Source organism: Phlebotomus papatasi, chromosome 3, assembly GCF_024763615.1.
Source record: "Phlebotomus papatasi isolate M1 chromosome 3, Ppap_2.1, whole genome shotgun sequence".
NCBI lineage: Eukaryota > Metazoa > Arthropoda > Insecta > Diptera > Psychodidae > Phlebotomus > Phlebotomus papatasi.
In genome coordinates, this window is record NC_077224.1 from 10,579,339 (window position 1) to 10,602,440 (window position 23,102).

The following is a 23,102-nucleotide window of genomic DNA, read 5'->3' on the forward strand; positions in this document are numbered from 1 at the left end:
TATTATTTTTTTTATTAATATTTTCTTGATCTCATGTTCTCCATGTTCTGAGCGAAATATCACGTATGATGCACGCACATGTCTTCATTAAACATTGTTAGTCATATATCTAGTTGATGTTCCATATGAACTTTGTCACACGAAAATCTTCTTGTCTGAAGTATATTCTTAAAACGAAAACACTTATGCATATCGTCTCCTCAAAATGAAACTGTCCTAAGTGCATTTAATTTGTATCAGCATTTATTGCTAATGACGCATCATGAAGCGTCGTTTGCTATGTTTGCAGATAGAAAGAAAATGCAGTTAGAACAATTTCATTTTGAGGAGACGATATACTTCAGTCGAGATGAAATTTTACATCGAAAAAGAGTAATAATTCCGTCGATATCCGACGAATTAATTCAACTCACACGAAGAGTTGTTTCAACTCTATTTACTAAAATTTACAACGAAAAAGAGTAACAATTACATCAATATTTGTAGAGTTAATTCAACTCAGCCATAGAGTTGTTTTAACTTTTCAGGTTTTTCTTAGTGAATAGGACCGAAAAGAGACCGGTCATGTGGAGAAAAGTTTTGGAAAAGCCATGGAAGGGGGAGCTTCGAGTTGCGTGTCTTGGGTTTTGCAGATTGGATAAGTGGTTGTCCAACTAAGTTGACAACTTTGCTTACGCAAAGCTACGAGAAGTTCAATTTGGTTTATTTTCATATCATTTTGTCTTTTTACCCCCCGTCCCATTGAACCATTGCCGTCTTATTGTTAATACCAATCCGGGATGAAAACGATGGAAGATCTGGTTTTCTCCAGTCCTTTATTACTTGATTCTATTCTCTTTTTTTATTTTTTTTTATAAATAATTTTGATTACAACTGTCCAAAATACTGTTGAGAGCCACATTTCACCATACTTTCTCAAGGGGATGCTTCACGATGTCCTGAACAGACTATGTACCATCCCTTGTGAATTTTACATCTACCTGTATACTTCATGTGAGTATCATATATGCTCCATCATTGAGTACAAATCGTCTGCAGTTCACGGGTGTAGTGCAGTTACTCTGCATGCAAAACGATCATTTATCCTTGTAGCATAATTTATCGTGTGCGTTTTTATTACTACAGGATCCTTTGAACATGTCCTTTTCCAGTGAAATAAGTTCTTTCACAGAGACGCTCTTTGGTTTTATCTCTGGCTCCCTTACAAGTACTCTACCTCTCTCGGTTCATTCACTACAATATTAACTGTTGAAGATTCCATTTTGAAATAAAGAGATTAATGCGTAGCTCAATTGACACTCTCAGCTTGTCTAGAATAGGGCCGTGGATGTCTAAAGGCTTCTACACACTAGGAGAAATTTCTTTAAAAAATGCCTTTTTAAAGAAAATTTCCCCTATCCTTGTAGGCAGAAACGTCAGAATTTTTTTTTTAAAAAGACAATTTTTGACGAAAGTTGCTTCTAGTGTGTAGACACCATAAAGTGGTCTTCATACTACAAGTTACCCTAGTTCCTTAAGATTTTAAAATCCTAAATAGCAACCAATTTTATTAATTTTCAAAAATCCAATAGATCATTTGTTCTTCATAATCCAATCCTAAGTCAAAATATTCCAAAAAATCTTGACTGATAAAGAATTAGAGAAGTTAAGGAATATGGCTAAGCCGTAGGTCTGAAGCCCATATAAGCTCGGACTTTTGCAGAGCTTAGCTTAGAGGAAGAATCCTTTCTGAATCGCTCGGAAGGACTCCCTGCTCTTTGCGTAGCTCAGGGAGCTTTAATTAAATATTTGACGGGTAATGCCTTCCCCTGGTATCCAGAATTAGACAGCCTTTAGTATCAATTATAATGTGCTTGATTGACCTACGACTTAAGCCGAGAGACTGCTTAAAGTAATCATTTAATTATAATTAAAACCGAGAGACGGTTTAACGTAATTGTAATCAAAATAAGAACACATTCCTTATGCCCTAGACACACTTACGACTTAAGCCGAGAGACGACTTAGTGGAAACTGATCGAAATGTAGTTTGACGATTATTTTTAATAAAATTACGCTAAGCCGTCTTTTGACTAATCCTCAGGTCTGTCAAGGCCCTTAAGCCGCCTCTATAGGCTTAAGCCGTAAGTATATCTAGGACATAAAGGCGATTAGCTCCTTATACAATCTAGATGTTGACTTTCTGGGGATTTTGAGGGGTACCCAACCTTTCTGTTACTCTTAAATCTTCCTAAGTTGTTCTGTTTCTCTTAAGGCCCGAAGAAATTCAGGCTTATCCTTGATAAATGCTATAAATATACGGCATGTAAAATGTAGCAGTAAAGGATCAACCCAAACTAACATACACTAATTCCCTAGGCACACTTACGACAAAAAGAAATTTACGACTTAAGCCTAGAGGCGGCTTAATGTAATTATAACCAAAATAATGATCAGATTACATTTCCATCAGTTTATGATTAATTCGTCTCTCGGCTTAATTCGAGAGACGGATTAGTTGGTGGGAAACTTATGGGAATTTAGTCATATCATTATTTTGATTATAATTACGTTAAGCCGTATCTAGGCTTAAGTCGTAAGTGTGTCTAGGATATAAGAGTTTAGGACCAAGGGTTAAACGTTACTTGAATAAATTTTTTTTACCTAATCTTTTACCGAAAATGTTTTAGGGGGGTTAAATATTATCGAGGATCAGCCTGGGTTATTTGGGCCTTTAAGATTATGCCTCCATAGCTCATGATCCTTTTATACTTCAGGACAGGAAGGTTTGCATAGTTGATTTTGAGACACTTTCAGGAAAAGTCCTCAATTTTCTTCTTTTTAGAGTTACATTTTGATTTATAAATCACAAAAAATAAAAACAAGTTTTGTAAAATAAATCAACCAATTTCTTAAGAATCTTAATTTTTATGATACCTCAGAAACTTGACGTAATGGCCCATAAATGTCTTTGGGGGATATGTCTAGGAGACACCAAGGACTCTGAAAGTACCAATCGTTTTCAATAAGGTTCAAAATCCACCTCTCTATTGAAATGCAAGAATAACGCACTGAAGAAACTGGCCCCAAGCTCTCCTACGTATCTATATACATATCGCAATAAGTTTCACCTTCTGAAACGATGAATATATTCTTATGGTCTGTGCACGAGCACCTCGCGGCCACCAACTCAATACACGGCGAATGATAACAATAAAACATGATTATTATGAATCGGTGTTGTGTGCCCACATAATTTGGTATCTGTGTTGGGATGTGGATGCTGGGGATTGGGGAGAATGCAAGAGAGAATTCACAATCTTGGCTGATGATGACGATGACGATGATGGTGATGATTGTGAGGATGAGGCCAAAGAAGAAGGGAACCGGTTCCCAAAGTTAAGTATAGAGAAGAGGTTCGGTGGACGAAGATTTGTTGAGACTTCTTCCAACATCTCTTGGAGGAGTCTCTTCTTGACTTTGGGATGGCAGGCTAGAAGAGACGAAGAGACTTGCATTTGAGTTTAAATGAGCTCGCTGGCTTTTGCCCATACATGTATATATAGTGTTTGTCTTGCTTTTATTTATATGTTGAATGTCGAGTCGGTGTGATGGAAGGTCTGAGAAAGAGGTGGTAAAAGCCGTAAGATAGAAAGAATGGATAAAAAAGGGTAAAGTACAGAAGCGTACCTAGGTCATCGAAAAGGGGATCCGTCTGGAATCTAGGAACTCTGAAATTCAAGAGGAATTTTAATAATTTAAATTTAGGCTCTTGTTCACATTTAACCGTGTCATAAAATGTCCTGTGTAAAAATATTCCTGATATTGCTTATTCGATATTACAGGGGCACAATTCTAGCCTCAAGTTTACAAAAACGTCTGAACCCCAGGTTCCTTCGGATTCTACTAGGCAACTTTAAAATCATTCTATATCTTCTTAAAAATAATTTAGTATTTCTATTTAATTGAAGTGTGTTAATATTTTTTGGATGAGAAACTTGAGGCCGTTTAACGATCAGCAGGGGAATTCTGTAACAGTATGACAATGTCATATGACAAATTTAGAATTTTCTATGTGCTAAATTTGGCGAAAGTGTTTGAAAATATAACTCATTTCAGCGATTAAGGAGTTCTAGAGCTACTTGTTTTAACCATTAGATACGCACCGGACCTTAATGTTATCCTGCTCCCGAATTTAACTACGAAAGTTTGTCATGTGACATTGTCATTTTGTTACAGAATTCCCCTACAGGGCATACAATAAATTGGTCAAACAAAAAGGAACGAAAATTTGTCAAATTTGATATATTATTCCATATCAATTTTTAAGGATATTAAGGCCTGAAGTCAAACAGGAATTTGTGCCTTAATCTGAACACCTTACCCTAGTACGGTCTTCAGAATGAGGGCTTAGCGTAATGGCCAAATTTTTTTAATTTCATATTAATCAAGATTTTCTCGAAAATTTTGATTTGAATTTGGATTATTAACGATAAAGGACTTAGGGTAAAGTGATATAATTTGGAATTAGTGTTACAAGTTGGACAATTCGCCGATACAAGTTGGACAATTCGCCGATACAAGTTGGACATGGCTTTTTTCTTGATAAATACAATACTAATTTTTTTTAAGCACAAGGAATCGAATTATAAAACAAAAGCATTAAAAATATACAAATAAAAATTAAATACTAAATTTATCAAGACAAAAAGCCCTGTCCAAATTGTATCATTATTGTCCAACTTGTACCACTGTACAACTTGTACCACTTTACCCTATTAGATTCTGAAAAAAAAACTATAAAATTGATTGCTTTTATGGTTTTAAGACTTTTGTGAACTTGGCTAAACTCCTAGTATGAAGACCGCATAGTGCGATCTGACGTAGTCTAGTTCTCATCACTAAACCGTTCGTACAATATCCCTATGAAGAAATAACTCAGACTAACATTAGGAATACTCAAGAAGGTTCGGTCAATAAAAGATTTAGGACAATATAATTTAATTCTTATTTAGATTTATTAGAGTAAAGAATTAATGTATCATAATTCTAAACCAGATTAAATCTAAGATTTTTTTTTTAGAAAAAGAAATTAAGTAGTGCTAATTGAAGCCGGGGTGTTAAAAACCGATAGTTGATATCTCAAACAGTTTGAGCCTACACTGAGAGAAATCCGAAAAAGTTAAAATAACATTCCGGAAATGTTAATTTTGCCTTGCATTATTGATCCGAAATTGGTGTAAAAATTATGCTTTTTAGGTGTATTAAGGGTTAAAGTTACCCTTTTTCATGTTAATTTTACACTCAAAAGGGTGCAAAATTAAGATTAAAAAATGTTGATATATTTTTCAACCTAAAAAGTGTTAAAATGAGGAAAAAAAGTTAATCGCACCCCCTTTTTTTCTCAGTGTAGGAATATTGCAAGTTTGTCTTCTTTCTACACCGAAAATTTTACTCTATAAAAACTATCCCAACCTATTCTATCACTGAGAGAAATCCGAAAAGTTAAAATAACATTCCGGAAATGTTAATTTTACCTTGCATTATTGATCCGAAATCGGTGTAAATATTACCCCTTTTAGGTGTATTGGGGGTTAAAGTTACCTTTTTTTCATGTTTATTTTACCCTCAAAAGTGTAAAATTAACATTAAAAAATGTTGATATATTTTTACACCTAAAAAGTGTTAAAGTTATGAGGAAAAAAAGTTAATCGCACCCCCTTTTTTCTCAGTGTTATAAGTATTCTAAGAGACAGAGAGGCTGACCCTCTACCACTTTGAGCGACATTTGTGATATGAATTTAAATATCAAGACCGTTAGTAACGCTAACACTTCTTTGAAAGCTAAACGAACTTTACTTTTATTATTTATATCGGTCTTAATCGGTTAAGAATTTCGTCCAAATGTCAAAACTTTTTAAAGGCGTCATTCCCGTACTGGTTCCGGGCGCCGAATCACCTAAGTTCGTCACTGGCAAAGGAGGATAGGAAGACGGAGAACGATTGACGACAGCAACACAGAAGCAAATATAAGCTGCTGTTGCCACTGGAAAGTTCTTTCAGAAATGGCCACTGATTTCTTGATCAACACACACAATGTTGGGATGACTGATTTAATTGTTTAAGAATTCCATGAGTCTGTGCCTTTTCTTCGTCTTTTGCCTCACTTAAAGTTTCGTACTTGATTGAAATCCCCCAAGATCATTTCGTGCATCGACCAATTAAATACAATTGCAACAATAATTGAGCAATAATCACTAACCACCTTCACTTTGAGATGCTATTTTCTGACATGATCTTTTCTCTTTTTTTTTTCTTCCCCAAATACAGGATTATCCTCATGTACACTATCATGCCAACACGGAGGAAAGTGCATGTTGAAACCAAATGGAGAGCAGTTCTGCAAGTAAGTATAGAGCATCTTCTCTTTTATTAAAATGTCACTAAATGAAACTTGAGAGATTTCTGCTGGAGTTCCAACGAGCGCAGATATCTCCACAGGTAGGGTAACCGGATCAGATCAGACCACGATAGAGACAATTTCAGGACAGGGAGAAGCAAACAATATATCTCAGAGCAATTCAATATAAACACAAATAGTCTTTTCGTGGCTCTGAAAATTCACTAATTCACTCTCAAACTGTCTCAAGTGATTTATTTGCGAAGTCAATCAATTAAATTCATTGAGGAACATGGATATGTTACTCAATTAAATAAGTATCTAACTATTTTGGATTATGGCAGGTATGAGTTCGCTAAGAATCGCATTGTATCGGAAAAAGCGACATGGATTTTATGGGAAATCCTGAATTGTTTGTGAAATTTTTGAGCTTAATCTTATTGTGTTATCACATTTGCACATTAAAATTTTAATATGATTCACATTAATTGTCACTGGTGAGAGTCCAAATGTGTAATTTATGTGTTTGAATTATTTTATATTCAAAATTTGATCTGTTTGTTGATAAAAAGGTAGACTTGGCCCGCAAAATTTGATATAAATTGATTTATAGCATTAATGCGAAAAATTAATGCGATTTTCTCTTTAATTTTTTAATGTGAAAAATATTTATGCTTTAAGTAAATTTAAACTTATTTTTGCAGGCCAAGTCCACTTCTTTATCAATAAATAGAAAAACCCCAAATATTAAGTGACTCAAAGACACAAATAACATATTTGGACGCTCACAAGCGACAATTAATGTGAATCACATTAAAATTGTAATGAGCAAGTGTGATAACGCCGTTAGGCTGGATCATACGGTAGAGGCTTTGTGCAATCCTCACCCTGTATCATTTATATAGTAAATTATTTATTAATGCAAAAATATCACAATATCACACAGGAAAATATTTCTTAAAATTGTTCGTAAATGTTTGTAAATTCCCATTAGGAACTTACAAAATGCTTGCAAATTGTATAACCTACTAAAAAGTTCGTAAAAGTTTGTACTTTTTTGACAAACACTGTTCGTAAGATGCTAACTTGACGAGCATTTTTGTTCCTTTACAAACTTTTTTGTAAATGTTGGTAACTCGAAAAATGTTTGTATTATTTTGTTATTTGTTCGTAAAGTTTTGTCAAACAAAGAAAAATTTACAAACAAATGTTTGTAAAAGAAGGAAAAGTGTTCGTGTGACCGTGTTGCGAACAATTTTTGGTCAAACAGTACAAACTTTATGGCATATACATATAAGAAAAATTTGTTTTTGAAGATTTGAGCAAATGTTTTTAATTCTTTTAAAAATGTTATCACAAATTTTTTGAGAATTTCCTGTTGACCAAATTTTTCAACTGTAAATTTTGCGAATTAAAAATTGAGAACAGTTTGAATTAGAACAGTTACCAGCGCCAAAAGCGATGAAAAATAATGCCTTAACATGGCGGGAAAGGTTGTCTTTGACACTGAAATGTTTGTAAATAAGACTGCCTTTCTATAGATCCTATTACAGTGAGTTATTAAGATTTAATACAAATATGAGCTTTATTACGAGTTTATTTTTGACAAATACAATTATTGCTAGAATTTTTCTTCTCATGTAGGGGAATGTGGGGCTGCTTTGATCTAAGGTTTTACATTGAAATACATTTTTTCACATACATCCAGAGGGAACTGGGTTTTAACGTAATGTAATTTAGATAGACAAAAAATTGTGGATCTAAGTAAAATAATTGTAAGGCTCAGCTTCCTTCAGAAATAGGGAAAAATATCCATGATTTCCACGGTCCCAAGATTCATAATGACCAAATTTTTCCTCTGAAAAATGACCTGTTTTTAAAATATATTGCGGAGTCACATTTATTCAGAAACGTGGGAAAAATTTAGTCAATATGAAGCTTGGGACAGTGCAAAGCACGGGTACTTTCCTCTATGCCGTATACCTATATAGCCTTACAGCTTAAAATAGCCTCACATCCCCATAAATAGATCATTGAAAGTTTAATGATTTTATATTAAAAGACTTTGCTTTCTTAAAGTAAATCCTTTCAAATTTAATATTCGTAGGGTAACGTGTGGTATTTCGGGACACTTTTTAGCACTTTCAAGTTTCAAACAGCTTAACGACTTTTCAAACAATTTTTTTCTTTGTTGATACAAATATTTATGTTCCTTATGCTATCCAGAAAAGGATTCTTACCGAAAAATGTTGAAAAATGTATCATTTTTCCACATTTCAAAAATGTAAAGAAGTAACAGTGGTCTATTTCGGGACAGTTGGGTATTTCGGGACAGACAAAAGTCGCTATTATGCAAATAAATTTCACCGAGCCTGATTATTTACCTTTGAGTAGAAGTTCTAAACTTCACTCTTTCATAAAAATTTTGTTTAAATTTCACTTTCAAAGTGATTTAAATCGAAAAAAACTAAGCACTGTTTGTGTTGACATCTGCAAAATTGACCACACTGAAGGTCTTGTAAAAAGTAAAACGGGACATTCACAATTGACGCGTATTTCGTGCTTTAAATTAAATAAAATTTCAGAAGTTTTATGTTTATCTGATACGTAAAGAGCTTAATATTTCATATAGAACTTTAAAATAATTTGAAAACAAATATTTATAGGATTTTTGATGTGTCCCAAAATACCCATATTATGTCCCGAAAAGCACCTTGTCCAGAAATACCACATGTTATCCTAGGTGAAAGTGCCCATACTTTGCACAATCCCAAGCTTCATAATGACTAAATTTTTCCCATGTTTCTTAATAAATGTGACTAATCGCACCTATATTTCAAAAACTAAGGGAAATTGCCTAGTTTTCAAAAAACATTGCGGAGTCACTATTCAGAAACATAAGAAAAATTTAGTCACTACGAAGCTTGAAATCGTACGAAGCATGGGCACCTTCCCTTATATCAGAGGTGAGCAAAAACCCTTTGAAACCGAACAAATGTCAAATGAAAAAATGAACGTCTATGGCCAAAACGCTACCTGTAGGGAAATTCTGTAATTTTCGTGGCATTGTCACGCGTGAGTTCGAAACTTGACAATGGCAATTAAGCATTTTTTGTTATATCTTATGAGTTCGAAAATGAAATTCATTTTAATTACAGTAGACTCTCTCTCAATCGGGAATATGGGGCAAAATGTCATCCGGTTTAGCGATAGAATTGAGCGTCAAAGCCTTTGTAAATTCCACAAAAAGCGCTCAATTATAAAGAATCACGATAAAATAGGAAGAACTACAGCGAATTTGAGCAAATTAGCTTCATAATAAAACGTGAAAATTGTCAACAAAATTTGTCGCCCGATTGAGAAAGAGCCGATCGAGTGAGAGTCTACTGTAAATCCCTTTACTTGATGATTTCATGAAAATACAGTACGTCTTGGTTGATTTGTTTAACAAAATTCATTGTTATTTGAATTGCCAAAAATTTCAAATATGTGACTTCTGACAATGCGACGTGAGCTCAAATGGCAATGTCATGGCTACAGAATCGCATTTCCGAAAAAGCTCTCCTAAGATTCGAATTGTAATTTGATTGCACTGAGAAAAAAAGAGGGTGCGATTAACATTTTTTCCTCAAAAATTTAACACTTTTTAGGTGTAAAAATATATCATTTTTCAATGTTAATTTTACACCTTATTAAGAGTAAAAATTAACATGAAAAAGGATACCTTTAACCCCTAATACACCTAAAAAGGGTAAAATTTACACCGATTTTGGATCAATACAACAGGGTAGAATTAACATTTCCGAAATGTTATTTTACTTTTTTCGGATTTCTCTCAGTGTATCAACAATATAAAAACCTTTTTCGGTATTTGGTTTACAAGATTCCTTGCCGTTCTTAGATGGTTAAGAGAAGAAATGTAGTAAATATTAAGGGATATTGTGTTCCAATCATTCGAAACATCCAGATATGTTCGCATATGGTCGAAATACGTACTTTTTACTGAAGTACAGAAATGATGTTCCCCTAATTGTTTTACAAACGACAGATATGAGTATCAAGAATATTAATGGAACGGAACGAAAGATTAATTAAAAGGAATTGATAATCGCATTCTGAACCTTCAAGCGGTCTTAAGTGATTTTGATGGTAAATGCGGGACAAATAATGTCAGCAAAAAATCTAAATTTGCTAATTATACATCAATATATTTTGTAAATTATCCAAGAATTCGGGACTTCGAATGAGGAGCTACAATAAAAAGGGAGAATTTATGTTTGATATGCTTAACTGTTTAGCTTCTTTGCGATTTTGAAATTTCTCTCACGTGAATGTAGAGTTTATCAGAAATTATGGAAAAATTTTGTTCTTGAGCATTTCCTCGGGCATTTTTCTTCTATAAGAAATTTACTGCGAACATTTTATGTATATATAACATAAAAGAGCAATTTGCCTGGAAGGCTGCATCTGAGTCAGAAACTTAACCTAAGTTTATTTTTGCAGAGATGCAAGAAGACGAAGGTAAAAAAAATGATTACTAAGAGATATTTCAGTTCATTTTGCGTGAGAAATCATTTAAATATTTAACCACAAATTATCACAGGAAATATTCCACGTTGTTAGAAATTCAACACCACACACGCACATTTTGAGGCTGGAAAACAAAAAGAAACGTGTATATGAGAGATGAAGAGAAACCTTTTCTAGAAGAAGCTTAAGAGAGATAAGTTAAGTTCAGTAACAATGTGGTGCCTGTTGAACCCTTTGTTTCTTATGCTGCACATTGTTTCCGCGACCTCTGCGGGCGGGTTGAAGTGAATCTGCCCACATTGCGTCGGTGATATTCTATACTTGTGGGATTCAAATGAAGGGTGGAATGAAAAAGTGGTTGTCGATGCGACATTGTTGAATCTCAATTATTCCACTCTGCTCCAACAGCATTTCCTTAAATAGAAGGACATGTTATGTACATATGAGAAACCATACTTTCAGCAGACACAAATACGCTTTAATTGAATTTAACGAGGTTTTTCATACTCATTCCAAGCTTGAAACTTTTGCTTTTATTAATTTATTTGACGCTAGTCGTCATTAAGTCCACAACATTTAATTATTTGTTATCACATCCTTCACTTTATTGAAGATTATCGCAATTGACTTGAAGGGTTTCACGCTGATACATTCATGAAACATAAGCTACGGAGAAATCTTATTACATCCTGAAGGCCTCTTCAGACCTGAGACTTATCCATTTGATTTAATTTCAATGATTTTATTACATCTGAGATTATAAAACTATTAAATGCTAGTGGCAACGTTTGCTGTTTAGAAATTGAGGACCTTCGGCTTCGAAGGTAAACTTTTAGGTCTTAAACGCGTAATAAGGCCCATTTAGATGGGGATATTTCGAAATGCACCAGGGGATATCAAGCTTCATTAAAAGAGAAGATACTTCTCAATTAGTCATTACACTTGCATTTTTGGTCTCTTTATGACGGATTTTATAACAGACTTTCATTGACTACGTTAATAAAATACATATAGTACCCTGACGAATATGAGACGAAAATGAAATAAATTGATAATTAGTAGGGTAAATGTCCTAATTCAAAACCATTTCCAGACGCTTTAACTTTTACAGAAGATTCAACACATTAAGTTCATATTTTTTCTGAAGAGAATTACATAAATTTTGTCCTTGACTCTTCTAGAATGTTACTCTTTAGTGAAAATTCTTTAGATAAATTTGAAAACTTCTTAAATACAAGAAAATTACACGAGCGTAAAATGCTTCTATTGGAAACCAATTAATCCAAATGGAGACAAGGGAAGTTTCTAATTGGAGACAAACAGTGTAAGTGAAACCGGGACGAAAGCTTCCAACAAAACCTTGTTGAGTTGCTCTTAAGTGCAGGATTTGTTCTTATTCCTGGTCTTTTCTTCTTTCCCATCTAAAACAATAAAGAAAATCTCTCCAAAAAAATCATATTTCCGGGGTTTCCTATTAAAGCATTTGCAGACACTGCAGAAAAACCCTTTTTGTTCAAGAAATAGGTAATTATTTCATTTGAAAACTTCACGTACCATTAACAATAAATATTAGCACTATATTTAACTAAAATTAGCTAGAAATATGACATAAATGTTAAACAAAACGAATAAACAACAGTCACCTCATTGTGTTTTTCATTGGAAAACATGGTCGATCGATGAAAAATTCGATGGTGAAAAGGTACACTTTTAATTTTGCTGAGAAATTAACAAATTAAAATTTGTGAATATGAATGGATTTCCGCTTTATTTGGAGCAAAATTAACTAAATAATGAAACTGTGGTATAGAAAATATATAAATATAATAATTTAGTACTGTATTTATCATGAAAACAGTGACGTTTCCATTTGGAGTAGCGAAAAATTTCCATTTGGAGCAGGTTTTGAATTAGCTTAGTTTACCCTAATACCAAATTATAAAAATTGAAATATTTAAAGCCTATTAATTGATATCCTTTCGTTTCGCTCGTATAATCTTTTAAGTATTAATAGATTCAATAAAAGAATGATCTAGGGGAATGCCCTTGACACACTTAATGACATCCTTAACACGACTTAAGCTGAGAAGCGACTTAGTGAAAAATGATGGAAATGCACTTTAACCATTATTTCTAATATATTATAATTACACTGAGAAAAAAGAGAGTGCGATTAACTTTTTTTCCTCAGAACTTTAACACTTTTTAGGTGTAAAAATATATCAACATTGTTTCACGTTAATTTTACACCTTTTTAAGGGTAAAATTAACATGAAAAAGGGTAATTTTAACCCCTAATACACCTGAAAAGGGTAGTATTTACACCGATTTTGGATCAATACTGCATGCAGTATTGCAGATCATCTTGCTCGTCGAAGCGACATTTTTTGTTATTTTTTTGCATTGTACAATCTCAAGAGAAAGCAAAAACTAAAAATTCATGGAAATTCGAAGAACAAAAAATATGGCCAAACTTGCAAGCTGGCCGGAATTTGGCACATTTACCCTAAAGTTTTAAAGTTTCTATCATGAATATATAATTTTTATTCTTAGTTCTTATAATGGAAATTCGAAGAACAAAAAAGAAGTAAGAATAAAAATTATATATTCATGATAGAAACTTTAAAACTTTAGGGTAAATGTGCCAAATTCCGGCCACCTTGCAAGTTCGCCCATATTTTTTGTTCCTCAAATTTCCATGAATTTTTAGTTTTTGCATTCTCTTGAGATTGTACAATGCAAAAAAATAATAAAAAATGACGCTTCGACGAGCAAGATGATCTGAAAAAGACATTGAAAGAATTCCGAGAGGGCATGGAAGTATGAGAATAAAGGTGGCCGAAATAGGCCACCAATGCTATGTCTACATTTTTATTTATTTTAAAATGTATTGAGAATGATTTTAAAGTAAATAAAGACGATAAACTTTCTACAAGGTTCTAAGCAATACTCCTTATAAAATAGTAACAAAAATATTCAATTTTTGTTAAAAATATTACATTTCAAACTTGAGACTTTATCGCTTGCATGCAACTATGCCGAAATTTGGCACACTTACCCTAAATTTTAATTTGAGAATTGGGAACTTTGGTATAAGATTGTCGATATTTTTAATTTTAAATAAATTATATTTTTTAATCTTAAAATAAAATATGGAACTCACTGAAAAAATACAAAAAATAGTTAATAACTTTTTGATAAAATTTTAAACTTTCGATTTTTAAATCGTCCCTTGAAAGCTAATTCGCCAACTCCTAGGCCCTTAGTTTTAGTTTTCCAGTTTCTAATTCCTTTAGGTTAAATTTAAAAATAATTACAAAAGAAAGCTTACACTGAAATTTGAAATTGTGTTAAATTTTTCTATAAATTGTTTATTTTTTTCATTTAGATATCAATTTATTAAAATCAAATATTTACGATGCTTTTATTCAGGATTGAAGGATCCTTTCAGTAAACTCTTTTTGTATTTCTTTTTTTTATATTACACGAAAGTTTTAAAGGTTCTATTTTAGTTGGCTGGTTTTTGTAATTTTTTTTTTTCAAATATTTCTTCAATGAGAAAAATACTTTATGAATACCGTGGTACAGAGTAATTAAGCAGAAGATGTACTGCAATTTAATCTTCAAATGGAATCATTTAATTAGAAAATAATTGTGACCTTAGTGGCTAGTCCAGAAGGAAGAATCACCGTAATGGGATGCATTGAATATTTTACAAATTAGGAATATCGAAGCTTTTCAATTATTTCAGTTGGTAAGAGAGTTCAATATATATAAAAGGGCAATTTGCACAGAATAAATCTCTCAGTTATCGCATTGTCACATCTTCCTTTCCTTAAATTACCCGAATTTTCATCTAATTGTGCACTCTGTGGCGAAGTATAAAGCAAAATGATTGTTCGTGCAATTTAACAATACTGATCGAAATCTTCATGCCTGGCCATTGAATCCACATGATCTCTCTCTGGTCGTGTCTCATGCTTCCTCCTTCTTACCTTCCTTTTCCACAGTTGCACGACGCGCTACATCGGGCCACTCTGTGAAGTCAATAATCCGTGTCACACGGGGCCGGGACCACGGTGTCAGAACGGGGGCACCTGTGCACCCGTGCTGAAGGACGGCACAACGAGTTTCACGTGTCGGTGCCCCATTGGTTTCACGGCGTCCCTGTGTGAGATACCGGAGAAGAATGCCTGTGATTCGACGCCGTGCAACAACGGCGGCAGCTGCATCCTCAAGTCACTGGAGGAGTACAAATGTGCCTGTGCTCAGGGTTACACAGGCGTCCACTGTGAGAAGCAGAATCTCTGCTCATCGTCGCCGTGTCGAAACGGGGGCACATGCACATCGCTTCCTGGCGGCGCCTTCAAGTGTCACTGTCCAGTGGGCTTTAAGGGTGCCACTTGTGAAGAAGATGTCGAGGAATGCCAGAAAAATCCCTGTCGACACGGCGGCAAGTGCACCAATACACATGGATCTTATCAGTAAGTAAACCTTATATTATTTCAAATTAGTGTAATTTTTCCTCTATAAAATAACTTATTTATTTAGTTAGTTCTCCTATTATCGATGCATTATGTCTTAAAATCAATTTATTTTATTTTGTAGTGGACTTCTTAAGCTCCGCCCGAAAATAATTCAGGCACGCCTCTTTTGAAGTTATGATTAATAAAATGGTTTTTTTTTTAACTTCAACGTTTAAAAATGGAATACTTGGGCAAACCACGCTCACAAATTTATCTGTGATTAAATTTATCAGTCCGTTGCTTATTGAGATTTAAGCCACGCCCTAATACGACTTAAGTCACTTCTTAACAATATTCATTAATTTAACATAACACTCTGTAAAATGAGCTTGCAGTTGATATAAATATTAGACCTATATTGAGCAAAGATAAATCGTAATGCTATAAAAAATATTATCCTACACCTTTATTGAAGCTTCGCCCATTTTTCTTCACTGTAATTATCCTAAGTTACTAGTTTTGTGCCCATTGTCTTGTCAATTTGTTATCAATCCAGGAAGAAAATTGAAGAGCTTCATGATTTTTTTTTGCAAAATTTACAAAACTTTTGTCCTTAGAGATTTTTCGGGGGCGTGGTCTATTTTCTAAGTAGTCGGATTCTTTAGGTTACATCCGATATTGATATGATGGCTATGATTTGCTTGGGAAGCAACGTAACGCATTATTATTAGAAATAAAACACACAAGAAAAAAACAATGACTTCAATTAGTCGTCTTGACATTTTTAAAGGGGCGTGACTTAAAATTAATTTCTTTATGAGATTTAGAGTATTTAAGTAAAAGACATACTGCTAAGCTTTTGGATTCCTTAAATTATTGGACGGATGATCAAAAAATGTGACACGAACGGTCAATCAGAATCTTTAGGTCTTTGTAATTCAGCTTCTTTCCCTTCCTATCGAAAAATTTTTTACGATAGGATTTTTTTATGTATCGCAGATTAACGAATTTATACCGAATACTGATGAAGATATACCGAATACTAACAAATATGTACAGCAGATTGCTGAACATGTACCGTAGATTAACGAATTTATACTGAATATTAATGAAGATATTCAGTAGATTAAGGAATTTATACCAAATATTAACAAACGTAAACTAACGAATAAACGTAGACTATCTCCGTAAACCGCAGATTAACGAATTTGTAACGAATATTAGTGAGGATATATCGCAGATCAATGAATTTATGCCGACGATTCATAAAAATAAACCGTGGATTAATGAATTTATACCGGATATTTCTGAAGATATATCGAAGTGTAACGAATTTTAACCGAAGTTTGATGAAGATATACCGTGGATTAATGAATTTATACCGAAGATTGCTGAAGATATACCGCAGATTAACGAATCTACACTGAAGATTGATGAAGATACACAAAAGATTAATGAACTTATACCGAAGATTGCTGAAGATATACCGTAGATTATCGAACTTACGCCGGATCTTATTGAAGATATTTAGAAGATTAATGAACTTATAACGAAGATTCCTGAAGATATACAGAAGATTAACAAATTTACGCCGAAGATTGATGAAGATGTATAGAAGATTAACGAGCTTATACCGAAGATTTCTGAAGATATACCGTAGACTAACGAATTTTCGCCGAAGATTGATAAAGATATACTGAAGTTTAACGAACTTATACCGAAGATTGCTGAAGATATATCGTAGATTAACAAATTTACACTGAAGATTGATGAAGAGGTATAGAAGATTAACGAACTTTTACCGAAGATTCCTGAAGATATACCTGGATTAATGAGCTTATACCGAAGATTGCTGAAGATATACCGAGGATTAACGAATTTTCGCCGAAGATTGATGAAGATATACAGAAGTTCAACGAACTTATGCCGAAGATTGCTGAAGATATACCTGGGTTAACGAACTTATACCGAGGATTGCTGAAGATATACCGTAGATTAACGAATTTATACCAAAGTTCGATGAAGATATACCGTAGGTTTACGAATTTACACTGAAGATTGATGAACATATACAGAAGATTAACAAACTTATACCGGATATTGCTGAAGATATACCGAAGTTTAACGAATATGTACAGAAGTTTGATGAAGATATACCGTAGATTAATGAATTTATACCGAAGATTGATGAAGATATACAGAATTTTAACGAACTTATACCGAAGATCGCTGAAGATATACCTGGATTAACGAACTTATACCGAAGATTGCTGAAAATATACCGTAGATTAACGAATTTATACCAAAGTTCGATGAAGATATACCATAGGTTTACGAATTTACACCGAAGATTAATGAAGATATACAGAAGATAAATGAACTTGTACGATTTATACCAAAGATTGCTAAAGATATACCTGGATTAACGAACTTATACCAAGGATTGCTGAAGATATACCATAGATTAACGAATTTATACCAAAGTTCGATGAAGATATACTGTAGGTTTACGAATTTACATCGAAGATTAATGAATATATTTAGAAGATTACTGAACTTATAACGAAGATTGTTGAAGATGTACCGTGGATTAAAGAACTTAATACCGATGATTGCTGAAGATTTATTGTGGATTAACGAATTTATAATGAAGATATACCTGGATTAACGAGCTTATACCGATGATTGCTGAAGATATACCATAGGTTTACGAATTTACACCGAAGATTAATGAAGATATACAGAAGATTAATGAACTTGTACGACTTATACCGAAGATCACTGAAGATATATACTAGATTAACGAATTTAGACTTACGATTGCTGAAGATATATCGCAGAATAACGAATTTTCATTTAAGAATGCCAAAGATATATCGCAGATTAACGGATTTATATTAAAGTTTGTCGAAGATATATTGTTGGTTAACGAACTAATATCAAAGACGGCGGAAGATAAACCGTAGATTAACGAATTTATTCTGAAGATTGATGAAGATAAACCGTAGTTCACCGATTTTATACCGAGGATTGATGAAGATATACTGCAAATTATCGAATATTGACGACTGAGAATATTAGTCGAACATCTCGATTTTTTACAAAATTTGTTTTATTCGCTTTTTGAATACTTTTATATACCCTCTACTTTTTCTGTGAATATTATATTTGAAAGTTAATTATTTTCAAAGTTATGAAGATTTTAAACCTCAAAATGTTATCCGTTTCTTATTCTGAGCGATCGATATATACCGAAGATTTCCAAAAATGTTGCATAATCTACGGAGTAGGTATTATAATACTTCCCAAAATAGCTTTCGGGACTTTTTTTTAGAGTTTTTAAAATGAAAATAGCTGGATCATCTTCAAGAGAGATATGTACATAACTTCAGGCTTAGTTAAAAGACTTTACAACATTTAAAACAAATAGACAAATGAAGGTGATTTTGTAGGTGACTTTCGTTTAGGAATAGAAAACCCTTTTTTTTAAATTGTTTTTTTTTCTTTTCAAAAATACATTTCAATAAGAAAATGTATAAGCAAAATATTAAAAAAATATATTTAGATATCTTTTCGAAACTGGAAGTAATCGTACTTATAAGGACGATCTTTCGGCAGTCTGAATTTAATTTTGACAGATAATTATTTTCGGAATCACGAATATTCAAAACATGAATTCTGTGCATCTGAGGTCGATCGTAGGTGGTTGACCTAACCGCAACATCACAATAGCTGTGATAATGAAAGAATCATAGGCTAAAAACAAACCGAATAATTTGCACTGCTAGGTGTTAGGCATAATGGTGTGCTGTCCTAAATTTGTAAGTGACACGATGATTAATTGTCTTTCACCTCTTTCTCCCACAGGTGCACCTGTGAGCCAGGATTCACGGGGAAGAACTGCGAATCGATGTACATTCCATGTTCACCGTCTCCGTGTCAAAATGGTGGCACTTGTCTCCAATCCACGACAGTCTCATACGAATGCAAATGTCCACCAGGTGAGGAATTTTCTTTTGGTTTCTCTCTCATCATACAAGAATTTTACCATGATGGGTGTTCATTTTCTGTTGATGGGACATACTTGTGGTCTCAAGACTGAAGTGCACACAAGAACTTAAACGGTGAACCATGTTAAAGAAGAGAGTATTAATTTCCATTCTTCCGCAATGATTGCTTCTTCTCTTTGGAATTTTTTTTCTGCACCCATCTCTCTCATCTTGGGTAGCCATATAAATGTATAAGAACATTTTTATACCCATCGCGCTTTCCATACAACACCTGCATAAGGTGAAATTTCTATCTTGGGAAGAGCTATGAAGAAAATTTTATAGGTAGCTGATTTTAGGGTGGAAGATTTTACTCTGATTAAGTTGCATTGTTTGTGAATTTATTCCATTTTATTCCCTTTCTTTCAAGTTTGTTAATTCAAGTTATTTGCTTGATTTCTGAAAAAAATGTTCTTGTTTTGTTTCAAGATAGTTGTTTAATATTTTTCTTTTATCACTTTGAATAAGTTTGTTTTCGTGCCGGTAATTAGGCAAAATAATTTTGCTGCTTTTTTATACTCAAGTGCCTATAGCTCCGATTCTATTGAACCGATTTATTTCTCCCAAAATACAAATTTGAAGGCCTTCAAATCATCGACAATTCTCTAGAACAAGCGGAGTTCCTAAAACCGACACTAGAGGCGTTGTAGTCTTTAATATGTAAAATTTGCTTATAATCTTATAACTTTATTTAAAAGACAAAATGAAGTAAAACTAAATAAAACTAAATACAAAATATGCAAAAATTTCTAAAATAGTGAGGAAATCTCGAAATTCCGAATTAGAATTGACTCCGAATTACCCTTTTTTATCCTTTTTTATCCTAAACAATTTCCGATCGAGAAATAACGATTTTAACATAGAGAAATTCCGGGTTCTTTGATCAAACTAATTTTAGATATCTTTCGATTTTATAATAATTTATTTAACCCTTGCAAACTTGTGCTTTGGGTTCTTTTGATTTTAATTCCTACAACAAATTTGAGTGTGACAGTTACAAAATCCGAAAAATTTAGAATTCCGGACAACTCTAAATTCCTGGCAATTCAATTTAGAATTCAGGAGAATTCTCTTAAAATTTTATAAAAAGTTATTTAAGTACCCTATATTTGCTTACTCTAAAAAAAATTGTCATATTAACAAGAAAGGTTTGCCAAAGGGAAATTCTTCTATGCCGAATATGGAAAAGGTTTTGTTAAATCGGCGATCAACTGGGTCTTGTTAAAAGTTTGTCAAAATCATGTCTTTTATGGATACATATGGATAAAATGCGATGAAAAGCATTTGTCAAAGTGGTAAACAACACTCTTCTGCCAAATTTTATCAAGATCTGTTTGTCCACTTGACAAGACTTTTTTTTTAAAGTAGATTATCAAAATCGAGATATTTAAATTGATTTGACCGTAATTTCGCTTTGTCCGGAATTCTGCTTTATCTGGAATTCAGATTTGTCCAGAGTTCTTGTTTGTCTGGAATTTTGGTTTTTCCGGAATTCCGCTTTGTCCAAAGTTCTTCTTTGTCCGATATTCTCCTTTGTCCGGAATTATGCTTTGCCAGAAATTCTGCATTATCCGAAAATCTGCTTTTTTCGGTATCTTAATTTGTCCAGAATTCTGCCTTGTCTGGAATTCCACTTTGTCCAGAATTCTGCTTTGTCCCGAATTCCGCTTTGTCCGGAATTCTACTTTGTCTAGAATTCTGTTTTATCTGGAGTTCTATTTTGCCCGAAGTTCTACTTTGTTTGAAATTATTCTTTTTCCGAAATTCTGTTTAATACGGAATTTTACCTTGTCCGGAATTCTTCTTTGTCCATAATTCTGCTTTGTATGTAATTCCGCTTTATCCAGAATTCTGCTTTGTCCTGAATTCCGCTTTTTCCGGAATTCTGTATTGACCAGAAATCTGCTTTATTAGAAATTCTACTTTGTCCGGAATTCTGTTTTATTCAGAATTCTGCTTTATACAGAATTCTGCTTTGTATTTTCGCTTTATTCAGAATTCTGCTTTTTCTCGAATTCCTCTTTGTCTGGAATTCTATTTTGTCTGAAATTATTCTTATTTCGAAATTCTGCTTTATCCGAAATTCTACCTTGTCCAGAATTCTGCTTTATCCAGAATTCTGCTATGTTTTCAATTCCACTTTATTTAGAATTCTGCTTTGTCTGTAATTCCGCTTTATCCAGAATTCTGTTTTGTCCTGAATTCCGCTTTGTCCGGAATTCTGCTTTGTCTGAAGTTCTGTCTTGTCCGAAGTTCTTCTTTGTCTAGAATTCTGCTTTGTCCAGAATTTTTGTTTGTCTGTAATTTTACTTAATGCAGAATTCTGCTTTGGCCTGAATTCTACTTTGTCTAGAATTCTGTCTTGTCTGCTTTGTTCGGAATTCTTCTTTGTCTATGATTCCGTTTTATCCAGAATTCTGCTTTGTCCTAAATTACGGTTTGTCTGGAATTCTGCTTTGTCTGAAGTTCTGTCTTGTCCGAAATTCTTCTTTGTCCAGAATTATTATGCTTTGTCCGCAATCCCACTTTATCCGGGATTTTGCTGAGTCTGTAATCCTGCTTTAATAGGAAATCCTCTATGTCTAGAATTCTGCTTTATTTAGAATTCTGTTTTGTCCAGAATTCCAAATTTCACCCCCTGCGGGATCATTAGAATTCCTCCCAAATCTATAATTTCATTTAAAAAAAAATTGATACCAGCTCGTTTGCAAACATTCCATCTTCAAATGCGTATGGATAAGTCCATTTGTGCACAAGACCTATGTCAGCAGTAAATGGAATGTGCGATGAACGTGGATAATGGTTAGTATCGGTGAGAATGCATATAGCATTGTGTATCCAATTGAATGGGATGTAGATATCGCGACAGGGCAAGATACTCATATAGTCGTCATAATCATCTCATCATTATTATAATATAAACAGAAATTTATGGGCACATAATAACTCTGAAGGGAAATAATATCATGAGTCGCATTTGACGATAGATTTACATTGACGTATTAGTTGGAATGATATCCATGAGGCAGTTGAAGAAAAGCCCGAGTCCTCTGGAAGAGATCGTGTCTGCAAATGGATTTGTGTGTGCGAGTGCTTATGTGAAGATATAGTCAGAAAAGAGGAGTCTCTGTAGCATCAATTTGTGTTATGTGTTTCATTGAGAAAATCATATTTAATGATAGTAACAGCAGTGAATTACGGTCATTGTGGTGATGGCGTCTTGTTGTCAGAGAATGTATCAATTGCATGGGAGTGTGCGTGCAAGTGAGAAATGATTAGATGATTTTAAGTTTGCAAGATATTCATCCAAGAAACATTATCATTTTGTAGGAATCCTTAGTTAAGATATTATCGAAGCATAAGCATGATTTCTTAAAGTGCACTTGTAACATTTCTTATTCGGTTTTGGTGATCTTTTGTAAGAAAAATCGTTCACTGATAAAGGGCACGAATATTTTCTAGATACATTTAGTGATTCTTTAATACGAAATCTTCAATTCATCCCTCAACGAATAGTTGAATAAAGACACAAGTTCCTCTTGTGCCAATTCACTGGGAAAATTTCTTGCTAACATGTCGCTGGTGTCTTTAATCTTTTCCACGTTACCACTTTCATCGACCACTTTTTTCCCTTTTCTCTTTAGCAGTTGAGACAGCTCCGCTATAACATTCTATATT

At 33.4% G+C, this 23,102-nt stretch overlaps 1 protein-coding gene across 2 annotated transcripts in view; it reads left to right on the top strand.

Moving 5' to 3' along the window:
- LOC129806672 (neurogenic locus Notch protein) overlaps positions 1 to 23,102 on the top strand; it is a 101,232-nt gene that overhangs the window by 32,905 nt on the left and 45,225 nt on the right. For both annotated transcript variants that reach the window (XM_055855439.1, XM_055855440.1), the window contains exons 2-4: positions 6,310 to 6,385; positions 14,920 to 15,393; positions 19,243 to 19,376. In XM_055855439.1, coding sequence (XP_055711414.1) covers positions 6,310 to 6,385; positions 14,920 to 15,393; positions 19,243 to 19,376 — 684 coding nt within the window. The remainder of the gene's footprint in view (positions 1 to 6,309; positions 6,386 to 14,919; positions 15,394 to 19,242; positions 19,377 to 23,102) is intronic.